Source organism: Festucalex cinctus, chromosome 13 (assembly GCF_051991245.1).
Source record: "Festucalex cinctus isolate MCC-2025b chromosome 13, RoL_Fcin_1.0, whole genome shotgun sequence".
Lineage (NCBI taxonomy): Eukaryota > Metazoa > Chordata > Actinopteri > Syngnathiformes > Syngnathidae > Festucalex > Festucalex cinctus.
Genome location: NC_135423.1, coordinates 6734090 through 6753738, shown reverse-complemented (window position 1 = coordinate 6753738; position 19649 = coordinate 6734090). Strand labels below are relative to the sequence as shown.

Here is a 19649-nt window from a genome sequence, read left to right as displayed (position 1 = left end):
ACGTGTTTCCACATGTACTTTATTTAACAGACAAAAAATATATTCACTGGAAGGGCATAGCGTTCTTGTACACGTGTCCGTTTACCTCAAAGTGTACTGAAAGATGAAAAGCAAACTTGACCTATCGGCATAACAAAGCGAAGAGGCGCCACCATGTGGCGTGATGCCGTACTACAGACTGTTACAGGGTGATGGCGTATTTTTGCAATATTAACAGTAATTACCTTCTTTTTGCAAATGTTATTTATATTTTCTCGCAGACAACATGGCAACCAGTCAGATGCACTTAGTGGTTTATTGAGCTTGCTGATGAATATTCATGAGGCTTGAAGAGGAAAAGATATTGAGCATTCCGTCAGGTCAGCGCGAGTTTGAGTTGCGGGGGCATTCGTGCATGCGGTAGGCGCACATGTAGAAGATACCTGCAAAAAAAAACAACTTCAAATTCATAAGGAGGAGGAGGGGAAGGAGGAAGAGGAATACCTGAGAAGAAGGTGAGCACCACGGCTACCCAGCCCATGATGTAAGACCAGGAGAAGCGCCAGCTCCCGTAACGTTTGCCATAATAGTTGACCGTCACGCCCGTGTACACCGCCATGGCCAGCAGCACGAAGAAACCTACACGCGTACAAAATAACACACAAAACACCAAGGCAATATTACTTGTAAAACCAAGTTTGGGGAGAAAAATTACTATACATGGTCGCTTAAAAAAAAACGCCTTACTATTACTATAGGCCTGCATGGTTATTTATTTATTTTATAATTTTTTTTTTTTTTTTTTTTAAACACCTGACTATACATGGTCGTTTAAAAAAAAACACACCTTATACAAGGTATTTTTTTAAATTCCTTACTATACATGGTCATTAAAACAAATATATATATATTTTGGTAGTTAAAAAAAAAACACGCCTTACTATACATGGTCGCTTAAAAAAAAAACTCCTTACTATTACTATAGGCCTGCATGGTTATTTATTTATTTTATTAATTTTTTTGTTTTTTTGTTTTTTTTAAAAACACCTGACTATACATGGTCGTTTAAAAAAAAAACACCTTATACAATGTATTTTTTTTAAATTCCTTACTATACATGGTCATTAAAAAAAATATATATATATTTTGGTAGTTAAAAAAAAAACACGCCTTACTATACATGGTCGCTTAAAAAAAAAACTCCTTACTATTACTATAGGCCTGCATGGTTATTTATTTATTTTATTAATTTTTTTTTTTTTAAAAGACACCTTACTATACATGGTAATGTTTTAAAAAAATACACCTGACTATACATGGTCGTTTTAAAAAAAACCACCTTATACAAGGTATTTTTTTTAAATTCCTTACTATACATGGTCATTAAAAAAACAAAAAACAAAAAAAACGCCTTACTACATGGCCTTTTTTTTTTTTTTTTAAACGCCTTACTAGACATTGTCATTTAAAAACAAACACTATACATTGTCATCTTAAAAAAAGAACACCTTACATGGTGTCATTTACAAAAAATAAAAAATAATCAGCCTTACTGTACGTTTAAAAAAAAAAAAAAAACAACCACCTGACTCAGGTTATTTGAAACGGTATGTTGTAACCGCTGCACTGCTAATGTGAAGGCGGTTTGTGTCAAATCTGTTGGCCCTCTGGGGGCCCCTGCTGGCCAAGGCGCCCCAAGCAATTGCCTAAATGGCAAACTCCGCCTCTGGGATCAGCAGCGATGTTTTGAGGCTCACAGGAGATGAAGAAGAGGATGCCGGCGGCGAAGGTCTTGTCGAAGCCGTCGAAGGACGAGTAGTGGATGAAGGCCATGACGCCGATGACGATGCCGATGAAGCAGGCCAGCAGGGACAGGATCATGAAGGCCCGCGTGGCGTCCCAGTACGCTGCCCACCGCAAAAGCAAGTCAAAAAAAAAATCACACTCACTCATCATTCATCAGCCATTAGGGATGTAACAATAACGTCAATATCGTGATATCGCGATATTAAAACTGCCACAATATATCGTCGTCGTCATGTCACAACATTATTAAAACCAGTACGTTATAAAAAAAAAAATAAAAAATCAAGCTGATTTCAATTTGTGCCGCTCTAGCACCCTCTGGTGGCTAGTTTGTTTGTTTGGTTGTTGTTTTTTCAAACGCATTCTTACCGATGCTGTCCGTGTGCGTCATGCACTTGCCCGGCACGCAGTAGCGCCACAGGCCCTGGTGCATGTAGTTGCTGGAGTGGCGGTATTGCATCCAATAATCGGTTGCCGTGGAGACGATCAGGAGGATGTTGCCCACTCCGGCGCAGAACAAGCCGCCTCCCATGAAGCTGTACATGCTGACGTGCAAAATATACGTGATGCAGCCAAGAGATGAATGTTTAAGTGGAATTTGGCCTTTATCACGTGAAAAAAAAAAAAAAATTCTATTTATTTTAGGGTTGTCAAAATTAGTGCATTCATTTTGAATTATTAAAGTTCCTTTAACGCCAATATTTTTTTTTTTATGAATGTGCGATTAATGAGCGCCCCTTATTTGGAAAGATTGTACTGGGGGCATTACGCCAAAATTTAGCAGTCAAAAATGTAATAATAACAAATGCAATAATGCCATCTAGTGGCAAAAAAATGAAGAGCACAAATCACTATCACACTTTTGTTTATACAGTACAATTTATATATTATATATATATTTATAAGTATATTTTTAATTTTAACTCAATTTTATGAATTATTATAAAATTACCTAGTTTTTTCCCACTTTTTTGTCAACAAGAGTATGACAACTTAAGGAAAAAACATTTATTGTAAATTTGATTGTACATTTAGAACAGATATAAAATTTGTGATTAATCATGAGTTAACTATTGAAGTCATGTGATTATTTATGATAAAAAAAAAATGTAATCGCCTGACATCCCTAGTTGTTACTTACAAAGCTATGAGATTCGTTTTTGCAAAAATCAGTAAAGTACATCTTTTTAATTTTAACTCAATTTTAGTAATTTTTATGAAATCACTGCATCGATGATTAAAAGAGGGAGCCATATTTCTATTAGTTGAACATTTTTTCCCAACTTTTATGTTAACAAGAGTATGAAAACTTAGAACAAACTTATTTTATTGTATATTTTATTGTACATTTAGGTCAGATATAACATTTTTGATTAATCCTGAGTTAACTAAAGCCATGCGATTAATTCCGATTAAAATTTTTAATCACCTGACACACCTAATTGATTAATTTATTTATTTAATTATTTGCCCATTTCAAATAAAAAGAGACACAAGATATTACTTAGATCATTATGAGAACTTTTTTTTTTTTAAATTTTTTCCCCCCAAAATTTTTTTCTTCAGACACAAAGTGTATGAAAACAAGATGTGACGTGCACGCAGGATGAGGCGAACGCGCGTCTTGCAACTTTTCTCACCTGGCACGCGTGCGTTCCTTTCCCAAAGCGAAGTGGCGAGCGGCCGTGATGATCCGACGCGTGCGCAGACGAGGCGAGTGTGGCCGCAAGCGTCCTGAAAGTTTTGTTTGCCGGACGGAAACGCGCAACGCGACCAATCACGCGCGCGCCGTTTTGTTGTCGGGTGGAATCTGCTGAAAACACAAAACCGGCAAAAGCTAAACGTGCTGAATGTGCGTTTGCCTTTTCAAAAGGCAACAAAAAAAAAGTTCCAAGGACAATTGGTGTCCACTCAACCAAACTTATTTAGTGCTACTTTCACTTTGTTTTTATGTTTTGTTTGTTTTTGTTTGCTTTTTTTTTTTTTTTTGGTCAGAAACCATTCTACTTGCAGGGTTAATACTATGATCATTTAGTTTTGGGGTAGGAATTAGGCCTTCAAACTAGGGATGGGCTTTCAAATTAGGATTTTATACGAGGATTATGGTATGAAATTAGGGTTTTAACATTGGAGAACCCACACGGGGGGTTCAAAATTAGAGTTTTAAACTAGTGTTAGTGTTTCAAATTACGATAGGGTTTCAAATTGGGGTTTTAAATTAGGTTTGAAGTTAGGGTCTTGAATGAGTTGGTGTTTCAAATGAGCGTTTTCAACTCGAGGTAAGATTTCAAATTAAGGTTTTAAATAAGATTAAGGTTTCAAATGAGGGTTTGGGTTTCGAAGCAGGGTTTCAAAAGAGGGTTATGTGATGATGATGAGTTGATGGGTGTGTCGGTCGTATGAATTGCAGTACCACTATATGTCCACATGAGACCGCACTTAGTACATTTGTGGGTTGGGGGGTGGAGTCTCCTTCTTTTGTGTCCTTCATTTCTTCCTTCTAATTTTGTATTCTTCTCATTCTGGAACCTTATGACCCCCCCCCTTTAAAAACAGGCTTTTGTGGGGGGAAAAAATCTGAACAAAAATCTCTTTTTTTTTAGGGAAAAAAAAAGAAGTCATAATTTCGGAACAATAAAAAAATATTACAGAAATAAGTTGTATATTTCATGCTAATGAAATGCATGATAATAATAGTTTGAGACAAAAATAATACAATGCTTTGAACTTACATACATTCTGAGGTAAAAAAAAAAAAAATAGCAAAGAAAGGATATTTTCAGAGAAAAAAAATAGTTAAAAAACTTGACATTTTGATAACAAAGAAAATGTTCAGAGAATAAAGCTAGTTTGAGGAAAAGTGGTATTATTTAGATGAAAACATTTAGATTTTGATTTCATAAAAGCACATTTTCACAGAGAGCAATCGTTCAGAATTTTACAAATTGATTTATTAAAAAATAATGAATGGATCAAAGCCAGTGGTGATGTACAGGGGTGTCACAGTACAGTCCAGTACAGTATTCACACGCACGCACACACAAAACGCACATTAACAAATACACGCATGCACTCACGACTTTTATGAGTTTCCTCAGCGATACATTCAAGAATCTTCTTCGCAACGTGGTCGTCGTTTGACATCTCATTGACAAAAAAACGACTTCAGCCAAAGTTTCCATTTTCATCAACTGGCACCACAAAACGGGAAGCAAACATATTTACACAACTGAGGGCGACATTTCAATCTAAAGAGCCAAATAGGGACATCCGGCAGAAACTTTATTATCGGGTAGCATCCTTTTCAAAGCAACAATATGAAACTATTATTATTATTATTATATTATATAATCTTTACAGATCTTTACAGGGAATCACTGTATAAAATTGCCCCAAATGAACAAACGTAAAGAGAATCAACATTTTCCACAAAATAACAAAGTACATTCTATAATTAATTTTTATTTGGAACAGAATCTGAAATGACTTTCAATGTATATTTCTTTATATATATTGAGTCAGATAGTTACCAGTAAAAAAAAAAAAGAAAAAAAAAAAAGTTGGCAACAATTTAAATATTTGCATCTTATTTTAGTAAAAGATTTAATTCATATATAGATTATGAAATGAATTTAGCAAATAACTGAAATTGAAATGAGAAAAACATCTACTTCTTTCCATAAAATGTTTTCTATTTATTTATACAGTTGGGAAATACTTGTACAAAGTATATTATTATAATGTAGTTAATCAAAATAAATATGTAATTAATTGGAATTTAATATAAAATAAATGTTTATTTCACAAACAAGACTAATATTTATTCTTGTTTTATATTTAAAATGGATATTTATGTAATACATATTTTTTTAAATCAACAAATACAAAATAAACATATTAGAAATTTCCAGTATATCTGTATATCTGAAATGTTTATTTTATAAACATTGATGTATTTAAAATGGTAGTGCATAGATAAAATGATCCAATAATTAACAAATAAACTACATAAATAAATATGAGCATATGCCAAAAATATTTATTATTATAAGAGTTTAGAATACTAGTTTATTTCACAACCAAATATAATATTTATTTATTTAAATTTTCATGCCCCTGCCCCGGTCAAGTTACTTGGGATGTAATTCCCATTTGGGACATCAGTGGGCGCTGTTGCTTTCCAATAGTTTGATAGTGTTGCTTGAATAAGTGGGAGTAGGGAATAGTGGGAGTAACAAGATGGCCGCCCATCACGAGCGTGTACGGCCGATTCGGTCATATAGAAAGGTCAGTGAGATGTGCACAGTTTCATGGTGGCTATTAATTAGCATTATGTACACTTTTATTGATTTGGATAATCCAGTCTGGCATAAAAACTGTAGGAATGGTGAGAAGGTGCCGAGGATTGAGTCTGGACATTTTACACACAGCTTGGATGTGAAGTCTTTCTTTTTTTCTTTTTTTTTTCTTTCAATTTATCATGGCTCATGGATGTCTCACAAAAATGGAAGTGGAGAAGGTGTCGGCTCACATGAGGTTCTGAAAGGAAACAAAAGTAGCAAAGTTAGCGATGCTAATGTGAGACTATATTAGAGAAAATTATGATTCTTTGTAAATAGTTATTAGTCCTTTTGAACAAACAAACAAACAAACAAAATAATCTGAAAATTCCATACATGACTTTTGATTTGCGTCATATTGTAGGCATACATTTCCTCATTGAGTAAGCGTTGTGTATGGTTAGCCGCGAGGTGTTTCTCTCATTGTTACCTGCTCCTTCATGTGTCCAGAAGCTGGCGATCGGGAAAAAACGCCGCCGAGCGACCCGTAGTCTGACACGTGGTTGGACGACCCGCACTGGATTACATTTTCATCTGGAGATCGACAAGCGGATCACTTGATTTTATTCCTACACATATACAGTAGTACCCCCCCACACCCAAACAAATATGTGGATTGACACGACAATCCCATTAAAAGCCACCTACCCTGTGACGACCATTTTGTGTCTGCTCTCCGGTGGGGGGAGGCATGCTCGTGGCTCGCGAGTCGGGCGATGTCGGCGGGAGGCTGCAGGCAGTTCTCAATGGGGGGAGGGGCCGGAGGAGGGGGCAGCTCTATGGGTCAGGTGGGAAAATAAACACGCTGCTTTGTTATAACTGGTATTCGGGGAGAAATAGGCCAGTTGGTGGCCTTTGTTGTAATTTTAAATGCTTAAACATGTGAAATATCAGCTACTTTATGCATACTGTGTGGTGTGTATGTTTTAAATGAATGCTCTAGACTTATTCATCTCAACTCGTTTATGCGATAGAATGCGTCCTTTCCATTATATTGCATCCATTTTCATTCTGAAGGTGCCTTTCAGAACACATTAAGAGGATGAACATGTTCAAAAAAATAGAGTAAAAAGAACATAAGCTGCACTAAAATATGGCTATGAAATGTCACAGAAGATATGTTGACATTGATCTCTTCTTTTGAGCAAAGTGCAGCATCAGTCGTTAGTGCTTTGAGACCATATGAATAGCCAAGGTGAGGCTATTAAGCTAACGCGCTCACTCACAAAAACGTCAGCATTTGTCCGTCCTATGATTGGCTGTTCGGAGCAAGCAACGTGCGACTAGCATAAATGTTTGTAGCAATCATGCACACTAAGTAATTAGCATCTCTGGAAACAACACTTTTGCTTTTTTTGTTTTTTTACTTGAATTTTTGTTGTCATGTCATTAAATATTTTTTGATTCTGAATGGCCCCTCGTGGTACATAGAGCTGTCAAAATTAATGAATTGACATGTAATGGATTATGAAATTAATCTATTTAATTTATCTCTATCTTAACTATTTTAATAACTGAGTAATCGTTTAAAAAAAAAAATAATATTTAAAATTGTCCAAATCCTCCGATGTCAGCATATCAACTGTAATTGTTTACTGATTTCTCTTGTCCTGAACTGATTATATCTTCTTTGTTTAATCAAAATGAGACATTGGCAAACATCTATTTTTACTTTTGGAAAACAACCAGTAACATAATACAACATCAATCCCACATTATTATTTTTTTTAAATCACTATACGAATACAAAGTCGGAAATAACCACCAATAACTGGTTAATAAACAGTAATCGGGGAAATATGCTTTTGTAATACACTTTAATGCAAAGTCAAGTCGATTCTGAAAATATTCGATAGTGTTACAGTTTTGATATTGTGTTTTTGCAAAATATGATGGCTTTTTTAATTAGTCCTCCCTGAAGGCCCACTTTTGTAAATGCTCTTTGACTGCCCTACTACTTTTTTTTTTTTTTTTTTTTTTTAAAGCCCTAACTACATTTAACTTAATTAGATACATTGTCCTACATTTCAGTGTCATGGTGGTGCAAAGTGACAGGCTGGTAGATGGTTCACCAACAGGCAATTTGGGGGGGGGAAAAAAACAAAAAACACAAAACAAGATTACTGGGCCCGAGTGAAGCCAAGAATGCGTCATACCTGCTTGGCTGTGCGTCTCCCGTCTAAGCGTTCCATCCTTGGGGCATTTCTTCTTGTTCCGGCATCTGTGCGCCAGAGCCGCGGGGCTCAAATCGCCGAGCGCGGCGGGAGATTGTCCTGACAAGAAAGCGTGGCGATCAACCCTCCAGGATCGGAAGAGCTTGGAAAAATAAACGCGACGTGATTTGTGGCCGACTTGCGGCCCGATTCCGACTGACCTTTGCAGAGGCCGTCGGCCCTCAAGGTTTCCGCCCAGCGGCCGCCGCCGTGGTGCCGCTCGCCGGTCTTGGCGAACAGATCCGGGTTGGACTGGGTGAAGTGGGCGTGCGGACGGGCCAGCAGGTCCACGTGCGGCGGACGCGGACTGTCGCCGGCGTTCGGCGCGTCCCGCTGAGGGGAGGACGTGGCCGAGTGAGGCGGCTGGAGGGCGGTGCAAGATTCGTCCGTCAGGTAAGTTCTGGCGGGCAGCGGGGGACACCAGTCGTCGTCGTCGTCGTCATCGTTGTCGTCCTCCCCGGAGCTACGAGACAACCATAACACTCTGACGCATGAGTGTCTGTGCTTGTTCATTAATTCATATTTTAAACAGAATTATGGTAATAAACTGGATGATTTCACCTACTTCACTGGTGATTTCTGTGTTTGGTTAGCATTAGCACACAGTTGGCTAGATGCTAACATTTTTGTTATGATGTGTTATCACGTATGTTACTGGTTCAGCTACATCTTGTAGTTGTTTACCTTCAATTTCGTAACAGGTATTAAGTTATCTGCACATTAATAGGATTAATAATTAATTCATTCAAACCCAAAAACGGATATCAGAACAACACTAATTGGAATATACAGGTCTTTCTTTAAAATTATGGGTCAAAAGTACTAGTGGTATTGGTACTTGCTAAGTGATGGGAAAATGAAGCTTCATAAAGCACTTGTTCCTGGTGTTTTGTGGTCTGTATGAGTTTTAGTCTACCTATTTATGTATTTATTTATCTCCTTATTTGCCTTTACTTGCCTACTTATTTATTTACTAAAAAAACAACAACTTGTATTGCACTTCAAAATGTTTGCTTTGTTCTTCTTTACTGCAAAACTGATATTTATGTTTATGTACAGCACTTTGTATACAGCAATGCCTGTTCTTAAAGTGCTTTATAAATAAAGTTGAGTTGAGTTGATATATATATATTTTTTTTACCCTCGAGATTGTGCTCTTAAAGATAAAGACTAGTGCAATGCAAATTGATTATATTTCAACTGCATCTTTGAAACAAGAATGCCCTCTAGAGGAGTCAAAACAACACAAGTACTTCTTGTGAGAATGAAAGACTTGAGTTAGTACTCACACTAGTTTTGGTCTGAAAAAAAAAAAAAAAAAGTGGTCCCTAGTTTTAATCGTAAAAGTGAGGGGTAACTAACGAAATATCTATGACTCCAAATAAACATTTCCTTACAGCTGCTTTCATTTCCAAGTACCAGGAGCGCTTTTGTGACCAACATTGTTAAGTTGCCAACAGGCTCAATTAAACGTGGGACATGTCAGTGCAAAACGCAAGCAGTTAATTCATGCTGTCAGATTACGGTTAATGCCATCAGTAAAGACGCGGCACGGTCACAGCGGCCCCGCCCCTGTCCCCGCCCCTGCCCTGCCAGGCCATTCTGTCTGCAATCCGACCTGTCACAAGCGGTTAGCGGAGACGCGCGACACTCCGGAAGCACGGAGCGCCGCCCGCAGACACTCGCCGCATGTTCATTTGCCCAAGCCGCACTCACGCCAAAAGTTTGTGCTCGACACGCAGATGTTGTCAACTTGAGTCTTGGATAAAACAAAGAACATCTTTGCTATAATTATAGTTAGTTTTGTAAACATAAAATGTAATTTCATTTAGTTTTAATTTTCTAGAAAGCATTTTCGTTTTTATTTTATTTGTCAACGAAATTGTTTTTTGAACTTTAGTTTTTTCGTTCATTTTCGTCAACTAAATTAACCTTGTTTTGAACAAATGAAAAAAACATTTTTGAAAATCAACTTCCGCACATGACTTTTGATTTGTGTCATATTTGATACATCTGGTCACAGTGCTTTAAATTTGTACATTTATAACTGTCAAAAAATAGAATAAACAAACAAATATATTACTATTTCCAAAAATATTCATAAAGAACATTTCCCACGATTAATAAGTACAGGTGTCCCTGCTTGAAAAAGCCATCAGCTAGGTGATACTGCCCTCTAATGGATTATCCGTGCATCCCATGTGTCAGATCTTATACGTCAGGGTTTTAATGGGGGGAAAAACATTACGCTCATGAAATAGAGGGCTCAGAATGTCTTGTATTGACTATGATATTAAAAAGCGACTCACCTGCGCAGGTCCTCATCGTCCACCTGTGGGCGACGTCCGTCCTTGTTGGCGGGAAGCGGAAGAGACAGCACGTCCACCCAGGTAAGTGGCGGCGGCGGCGGCGGCGTGCACACCGAGCCGGTGGATCTCTGCTTCGCCAGTTTCTCTAGCGAGAGTACAATCGTGACAACATGTTTCCGTGAACACTTCAATCCACTTGCTTCACCTGTCACAACATGAAGGACACTCTTCTCATTAGGAGTTGTTTTTTTCGGAGCGCCCAATTAACCTGCCGTGCATGTCTTTGGAACGTGGGAGGAGACCGGAGTACCCGGAGAAGACCCACGAAGGCACGGGGAGAACATGCAAACTCCACCCAGGAAGGCTGGAGCCTGGACTCGAACCCGACCCCTCAGTACTGGGGGGCGGACGCGCTAACCACTCGTCCACCTTGCTGCCACGAGTGAGTCAATAACATGGAATTCACCGATGCAAGGACACATTATTATTGTTATGCCTTAAAGGTGTCCTCAGCAGAGTGGCCTGCTTAGTTAGTTGCCATGGCAGCAGGTATTAATTGAACCAATACATTCTGCAACCTTGTTAAGTCCTCATCGTGCTCCAGTAACAAAAGATCTATTCACCGTTGCTCTTCTTGGAGTAGTGCAGCTTGGCGTATTCGGAGGTGGAGTGTCCAGACTGGATGGTCCACTGGTCCAGGTCCTGCTCCAGAGCCACCAGGCCGCCGTTGGACAGCGCCGGGCTGCTGCTGTACGGGTCGGGCCCCTGCCTGTAGGAGGCGCTGGAGTAGGTGTCGTAGTAGCTCAGCAGGTCTTCTTCGCCCTCGCCTGCCGCCGCCGCGTTGATGGTGCTGTAGATGGGACTGTCGCTGGACGCCATCTTGTGCTTCTCCGAGTGGTAGTCGGCCATACCGACGGCTGCGCGGAAACGTGCAACGTTGGCACCAGAACGTCATACGAGAAACGTGTTGGGTTACCGTTGTAATATTTCTCCGAGTCGAGTTTGCCGGAGCAGCAGTTGATGGAATCTTTGCTGCTGTGGATCAGGTTTGGGGTGGGCCACGAGTCGGCCAGCCACGGGAAGTTGCTGCCCATGTTTGAGCCCAACATGCCGGGCCTGGAAGAAAAAAAAAAAACAGGAATCAAAATCAATAAACATAATATCCATCTATCCATTTTTGTGACTGCTTATTTCTCATGATAAATATAATATTCACCTATTATTGTGTTTGTAGTTTGCATTTGTGTAGCTAGTGTGCAAAATAGGATCATTCATTATCATTGGAAAGGCAGAATTAGATGGAAAGGGGGTAACCTAAAAGTGATCAATTGGAATATGGTTGTTTTTGCGGTCATTCAATAAAAATGGGTGAAACTTATTTTATGCATAATCTTTAAACACAAAGAAAAAAACATTCAGAACACTCAATAACTTCCTCATTTCTAAATCACAAACAATTTTAATTATTATAATATTTAAATTTATTGAGAGATTTTGATTTTTTGACTTGATAAAGTATGAATGACATTTTCCGTGTAATTCTCATTTATTGAGATGTACCTGAAAACGATTGGATGATTATGAAAACAATCAAAAGAATTAAAATTTAAAGCAAATTCTTTACCCCCCATTGATGATTCCGGATCCTTCACCGTGAGCGAAGCCAACTAAAGGAAGGAGAAAAAAATAAAAGTATGATGCATAAATCATGCTAAGAAAACATACAAACAAAGACAGGTTTGTAAAAATAATAAAATAAAATTTCAACAGCATAAAAAGTATTTCAAATGAGGTTTGGCACCCAAAATGAGCGGCGGGTCATCGGAAGTGAATTGAATTTGAATGATTATCCAGCATGCAAGTATGAACATTTACACGGTATGTAATATCAACACATGATGTAGCCTACTTTAGTACGTTTGGAAAAGAAATCTGTAAAAGTTTCAGAAACGGCACAGAGTTATACTGTACCTGTTATATAAATAAAACTACAGCAAAACAATCTGGTGACATTGCCGCAACAAAAGCAATTATGATAGAAACAATTGTTTTTCTTGCTTTAATTGTCGGCTTCACTGAAGCAGCGATCAAAAGTCAAAAGCACAAAGTCTCTTTCCTAACATCAAACAGTTCATGAGTTCATGCACCGGAGGGCATGTTCGCAATTCAAATTGTCACGGGTTGTTTCAATGTTGTTTCTTGCTGCCTCATAGAAACAAATAGACTTGAATCAACTGACAATGACATTAAACTTTGAGCACGTCCCATGAGGTCTAATAAGAACTTTTCCACAAGTTGTTTTGAAGAAAATGTGTCAAGCTAGCTTTGTCTTGGTCTATTTTGAACTACTGTATCAGGAATGGCAACTGAAGTCACACTAATCCTTTCGACTTTGAACGACGCCCCCTTACCTTAAAATGAAAAGTGTCACATTTCAGACGTTCAAGCCGAGTTCACTTTGGCAGGAATTACACTGCATGGTTCAAGTGACACATTTTTGACTTTTTTTTTTGCTTTCAAGTGGCAGAAATTGGATAAGTTAAAAAAAATATATACAGAAACTGTTACCTTCAGATGAGTTTCAGCCTTTCTACAAATGTAAATAAAATCCTGATAAACATCAGATATTTGCTGACACGGATATACAGTACTGAAGAGAAAGAGTCGTTTGGGATATACATCACTGTAAAATGTCACTTCTCTATGGTGGCTGTGCAAAACAGAACAAAAAAACTAAAAAAAAAAAAAAAAAAAAAAACAACAGCAAAGGAAAAAACACACGAAACAAATAAAACACAACAGCAAAAAACAAAAGCAATTCATATCAGTAAATAAAAAACCTGAAAAAAAAACAAAAAACTAAATAATCACAACAGCAAAAACACAAAACAAAACGAAAAAAGAAAAAGAAAACAGAAAATAAAAAATTTAAATAGACAATAGACCCCTTGCCGACTGAGTAGCCCATTTGTCAAAGTGTCAGCCATCTTGCGGCAGTCATTTGTCAACATTTCAGCAAAAATGCAGGTTTTCTGTTCTGCTTGGCATTGCACAAATCGTCAATCGATAATAGATTGCGTGGTGTTACTTTTTATAGATAGAAATATATATATATATTTTTTGATGCGCTTAGCCAATATACCAAAAGCCTAAGCAAAAAACAAAAAAAAACAAAAAAAAACAAAAAAAAAAAACAATTGGAAATGTGGAAAATACTGACGATGCTAATTGCTTAAGCTAGCCGCCAAACAGTAACAATAATTTCTGCTTTGCATTGAATTTGAGATTTTATATTAAATTTTAATTGGGGGTGGTGGGGTTATGGGGCATTACTTACAACTTTGTGCTATTCACCGCGAATAGCGAGGGTCCACTGCATAGGCATTAAAACTGAATGGGGCCCTTGGACCTGCATTGTAAATAATACAACCTTTACCGACCACTTTTTTATTGCTTACCTGCCGGCGTGTACGCGAAGGACGTGGTGTAGTGGCCCAGCTGTTTCCTGCGGCGATGACGACAGTAGAACCAACCGCTGAGGCCCATCAGAGCCAGCCAGGCGGCCATGCCCAGCCCGGCTATGAAGGCCGGCTGGCGCACCACCACGGTGATCTGCTCCGAGATGCTCACGTCGCCACCACCGCCTGTCCTCACCGGCGTGGAGGTGTAGCCCCCCGGCGGAGCTGAGGGATGAGCACACAGTTATAGGGCGACTGAGTTGGGATCAATCCCTTGCCAGCTGCATGAAAGTGAACAACAACAAAACTAACAATCTCACCAGTCAATTAATTTGAGAAATGATAATAAGAATGAATAGTGATAATGTAATTGTTAAATTAAGGGACACAACCTTGGACTACTACAAAAATACCAATGGTGAGAAATAAATTAAGAAAAGATCATTATAATTAACATAAATCATTGAAAAAAAAATGATAACAACAGATAAATACATGGAAATAATAAAAAGAAGCAAAACAAATGGTATGTAGTATCATCATTCACAGATAGCTAGCTAGCTAGATAGATAGATAGATAGAAAACTATCCATCCATCCATCCATCCATTTTCTTGACCGCTTATTTCTCACAAGGGTGGCGGGGGGTGCTGGCGCCTATCTCAGCTGGCTCTGGGCAGTAGGCGGGGGACACCCTGGACTGGTTGCCAGCCAATCGCAGAGATAGAAAACAAGCCAGATAGCTATCTAGCTAGCTAGCTAGATAGCTTTCTAGCTATCTAGCTACTATCTAGCTAGCTAGAAAACTAGCCAGATAGCTAGCTAGATAGAAAAGTAGATAGCTGGCTAGATAGAAAACTAGATACAAAAGTAGAAACAAAGATAGATAGATAGATAGATAGATAGATAGATAGATAGATAGATAGATAGATAGATAGATAGATAGATAGATAGATAGATAGATAGATAGATAGATAGATAGATAGATAGATAGATAGATAAAAAAAATCACAATAAATCCAATGTTAGCTGAATGAAAGTGCACAGTTGTGTGTGTAAATACATAAAAATAATATGATACAAATAAATAAATGAAAATAAGAAAAACGAGTATAATTGTATAAAAATAAAGAATGCAAATGAAATGATAAAATACCAAAATGATGATAGATATGAATGAAATGAAGCACATAGATAAATGGAAAAATAAAAACATCTAAAATAAGGGAACTGTAAAATAATTTGATAGAAATAATGATAAAATAAATTACGCACAAATATATTAATAAATAGCTAGACAAAATGGTAATAAATACATTTAACCGTTGGGCATTATTGTGACCCGTTTTGGGCTTTTTGATGGTTCTGACCAAGTCATTTCAAAATAAGATAACGCCCAGGGGTTAATCAATAAATAGTAATAAATAACTAAAACAAAAAAAACAATGAACAAGGTATGGAAAAAAAAATACAATTTAATCGATAAATACAAATAAAGCAAACCATATCAAATAACAACCAATACAAAAGAGTGAATTAGTCAAGAGGGGCTACAGATTTCATTACGGATGCATCAGACTCACTGAGGACAAGGTGGACAGGCAAGCTGGGGGCGCCGACGCCCAGGCTGGTGACGGCGGCCAGAGTGACGGCGTAGCGCACGTCAGGCAGCAAGCCGTTGAGCAGGATGGACACAACGGCTCCGTCCACCGTTCGATTGACGTGCTTCTCCTGGTCCAAACTGCTGCTCACGCACCACACCTGAACACAACACATAGACTTGATCACACTATGCTTTGGTCTTTCCCAACTCGAGACAAGGTTCATTTGTTGTGTTTAGAGATGAACAATATTGTATTGTATAAAAACATGGGAAAAAGATTGAGAAATACCACAATACCAATTTCTCAGCTTTCAAAAGCGTCATTTATTTTTTTCAACAAGATTTGAGATAGTCAAAAAGTGCATCAGGGACTTTAGACAATATTTGCTAGTATTTTAAAATTAATCCCCAAAAATGGCTAATATTTGCATTTTTTTCTTTCTTTTACACATATACATGTTACAACATCAGGCAACGATAATGACATTTAAAAATTCCCCGCCTCCCAAAAAAGCCAATTTTTTCCTCTGTCGTAAAGTTAAGTACTAAAGGACAATCGTCACAACAATCACACGTTAATGATGTACCTGCCATCTCGTGGAAAAGCATTAAATTGTTCTGATTGATCATATGCTCATTATTTGCTATAATATAAATACTGAATCAGTTTTCATACGACTGGGTTTTCGTCCGACTTTTTGGGATGGATTAGTGAGGAAAAGTGTGGTTTGCTTTGCTCTGCCTCAGTTTCAGGCATCTGTGGTGTGAAAAAAAACAAACAAACAAAAAAAAAAAACAATAGAGTAGTTATTTTTTATGGAAAAAAAAAAAAAGAAGAAAAAAAAAAAAAAAAGAAGAAAAAAAAAAAAAAAGTTCTTTTCGAAAGTGGCTTGAGAATTGTGCCCGGTAACGCATGTGTGCTACTAATGGGCACACTGCTTCTTTTGAAGTTACTGTCATAAATGCATAAAATAGAGAAGAAAATGCAGTTTGAGGGTGGGGTGGGGGGTGTGAAATAAAAAGTTATACCAGCATCAATATTTAGAGTCCACTTTTAAGCCAGAGGGGGTGTTGGAGCAAACAACGAGTGGTTTAAGGGGATTAAAAGCGATCCTCGCCTGAGGCAGATCACAATCGCACTTCTTCTCATTATATATCACAGACAGACGTGCACACGGAATCAAAACAATAAAACTCTGTGCTCCGCTTCAGTTTTTTTTCCCCCCCTTCTTCTTTTCTTCTCAGAAATGAGGCCTGAAGTCTGAGTCATCAGCATGGCGCTCACACTGGGAGAGGGGAGATAATCAGAACGCTGCCTTTTTATCAGTGCGCTGAGAGAAGATGACAGGCACAGTTGGAGCTGCGAACGCGATGACAACAGCACGTACTGGCAGCAGATAAGAGGCCGAGAGTAATCACTAATTTCATAATACAAGTCTATAAGAAACAGAACGAAGGTGGATGGGGAAAAAAAACAAGTTTGTTCTCTTTTTATCTCGCCACACCCATATTCTGCCAATGGCTTAAATGTGTGCATTAAGGCTGCGCGGTAAGGAATAACTACTCTGTACTTCTTCCCCTTACAGCATAACTGTGATGAATGCAAACAGACAGGGGTACAAATGTCAACAAGCTGACCAAGTTGGTGAAGTTGGTTATATAACGTAGCGGACAGCAAAAGAAACAGTGACAATAACAGGCTCCGAAGTCCGATAAAGTCAGTACACGCTAAATGCTAATAAGTCATCTGACCAGTGAATAACCGTTACTGTGAACAGCAGTCTTAGCACTGATGCTAATGCTAACACAACATATGACAAGTTTCCTGGATGGTTCATAATTTAAACAATTATAATTTAAGGAGGCCCAAACCAGGAAATTGTGCACTTGTCAAGCTCAAGAGCACCAACAGCTAGTACTTATACAGCAGCTAATATAAGCTAGCACCAGGGTTCCAGACAAACGTTTTTTTTTTTTTCTCTAGGAGGAGGTACAAGTAGAAAACTTAGGGGTGCACACTGTAAATTGACTTCCGATGTACTACAAAATCAAGTGAATAACACTTATTATTATTTTTTAAAGAAATCTGAGGGTGGGGGAGGGGCAATGAACATTTCACATGATCGTTGAGACATTTAAGAACCTAGGCAGTACCTAGGAGTTGTAAAAAAAAATAAAAAATTGAAAAATTATAGCGCATTTTACACAATGTATCTCAGTATGCTTTCCCACACTGGAATTAAAAGGACAACATTTAAAAACAGTTAAAGACATGTAAAAGCAAAGTAAATAAATAAACGAATGTTTTTATATAAGTACAGATTAAAAGCAGCTTTTTTAGGGTGGGTTATTTATTTTTTATTTTTTTTATTTTTTTTTAGCTAGATAAGGGCTAAATAGCGGAGGAGGAGAAAACACTCCGGGGTATATGGCGGACGGGCGTAACCTTAAGTCGAGTGCGCCTTAACTCGAGGACTCCCTGTAATTGCAATTTAAATATTCATATATACATTGATATAATTGTATGGTGTTGCTTTAACATCAGAAAACAGAATGCCCTCACCTTGTACTCTCGAACGATGCCGCTATAAGCACTACGAGGCGGCGGCTCCCAGGACACGCTGATGCTGGAGCTGTTGGTGAGCTGCACCACCGACACCGCCTGCGGTGCTGCGCTCAAAACTGCAGAGTGATAAGAAAAGAATGGCATCGGTATAATTATTCACTGCTATTGTCAAGCGTGCACATTCTCCGTTTCTCCCTTAGAGGCAGTTTTTCCTCGCCTACGTTGCTTCGTGCTCGCTCATGCGGAGTTGGGTTAGTCTTTTAATACGGAGTGTGGCTCTAGACCTGCTCCAGAAAACCACCCTCTGCTGTGATTTGGCTCTGTATAAATAAAATTGATTGGGATTGAATTCTTGCCCGTGGTTTGTCATTTACCTTCCTCCGGCGTACGCAGCAACACCATGAGGCTGTCGTGTCCCTGCAGCTCATTGAAGTAGGGCCTTATCTTCACCTCGTATTCAGCATTGCGGAGCAAATCCTCTAAGACGGCGCTGTACTCCGACGTGGCCTCCACGTCCTGGACCAGCCAGGAGCTGCCGACGGTGCGGTAAAACACGCGGTAACCCTGAACGTAGCGGGACTGACGCGCCACCTGCAGAGAGTTGGCGCGGAAGAGGCAGAAAATCGACTTGATCCGATTACGGGGACGCTTTTGGGAAGAGAATCGCGTCTTTGACACAACTCACGGTCCACGAAATCTTGGCACTGGTGGGAGACAGAACGACAGGTTTTGACAGGTAAACCGACACCTCGCCGAGTTCTCTTTGCACCTGGCGGTGGTCTAGGCCCGTTTCTGGAGGACTTCCATCTGGAACACCCACCCGCAGAGAATTAACAAAAAAAATGTTGAACTTTAGTTGACATACACTCTATTTCAGGGAGGAAAGCAAAACACTGAATCGAAGAAAATCAAATGACCTTACCCCGCCCACTAAATGCGACGAGCAGTGACCTCGGACATTTACCGGTCGAGATGAGCTGAAGTACATTCACAGTAATGGCAAAGTTGTCAAATCTTCCTTGTGATTTCTCAGTTAGGTATTTTCAGGACGCCGATATTTCTCTTCCAAGCAAAAAGAGATGCCTATAATTTCTTTAGTGAAGGCTACCAATTTTGCCCCAAAACAAAAGGAAATACGTGTCGCTATCTGTTGCTGCAGAGGTCATAAAAAGACAGTCGCCTCACTCACTTCAACCAATTGTCGGCAAAACCGAAGTTTTTGGACATTGTTCCTGTCTAGCAGGGTAAGAATGAATTTATATTACCTCATAGTTTCAATGTTTTGTTGGCATTAATAGTAAATAGTAAGTCAACAAACACGTGGGCGGTTAGCTACCCGGACCTATTGTTAGCCTTTGGCTAAAAACAACAATGGA

At 38.6% G+C, this 19649-nt stretch overlaps 2 protein-coding genes and 1 long non-coding RNA gene across 3 annotated transcripts in view; 1 reads left to right on the top strand and 2 right to left on the bottom strand.

Moving 5' to 3' along the window:
• Positions 1–281: 281 nt before the first annotated feature.
• Positions 282–3562, bottom strand: lim2.3 (lens intrinsic membrane protein 2.3). The gene is made up of 5 exons (XM_077540878.1): positions 3426–3562; positions 2155–2330; positions 1737–1886; positions 484–618; positions 282–422 (listed from the first exon to the last, which is right to left on the bottom strand). Exons 2-5 carry the CDS (start codon positions 2327–2329, stop codon positions 361–363), a joined length of 522 nt encoding a protein of 173 aa, XP_077397004.1. The 5' UTR covers position 2330; positions 3426–3562; the 3' UTR covers positions 282–360.
• On the top strand, positions 1663–7033 carry LOC144033083 (uncharacterized). The gene is made up of 2 exons (XR_013287865.1): positions 1663–1901; positions 6576–7033. It is a non-coding gene; the product is annotated as an uncharacterized LOC144033083 (long non-coding RNA).
• The window catches only part of LOC144033081 (roundabout homolog 2), a 59540-nt gene continuing 44605 nt past the window's right edge, over positions 4715–19649 (bottom strand). Inside the window, exons 12-25 of the mRNA XM_077540877.1 lie at positions 18959–19080; positions 18648–18864; positions 18271–18389; positions 15688–15865; positions 14106–14330; positions 12272–12314; positions 11624–11763; positions 11271–11564; positions 10648–10792; positions 8500–8801; positions 8282–8398; positions 6774–6902; positions 6556–6659; positions 4715–6324 (exon numbers count right to left, since the gene is read on the bottom strand). Of these exons, the coding sequence (XP_077397003.1) occupies positions 6313–6324; positions 6556–6659; positions 6774–6902; positions 8282–8398; positions 8500–8801; positions 10648–10792; positions 11271–11564; positions 11624–11763; positions 12272–12314; positions 14106–14330; positions 15688–15865; positions 18271–18389; positions 18648–18864; positions 18959–19080 (2147 nt within the window). The 3' untranslated portion in view covers positions 4715–6312. The remainder of the gene's footprint in view (positions 6325–6555; positions 6660–6773; positions 6903–8281; positions 8399–8499; positions 8802–10647; positions 10793–11270; positions 11565–11623; positions 11764–12271; positions 12315–14105; positions 14331–15687; positions 15866–18270; positions 18390–18647; positions 18865–18958; positions 19081–19649) is intronic.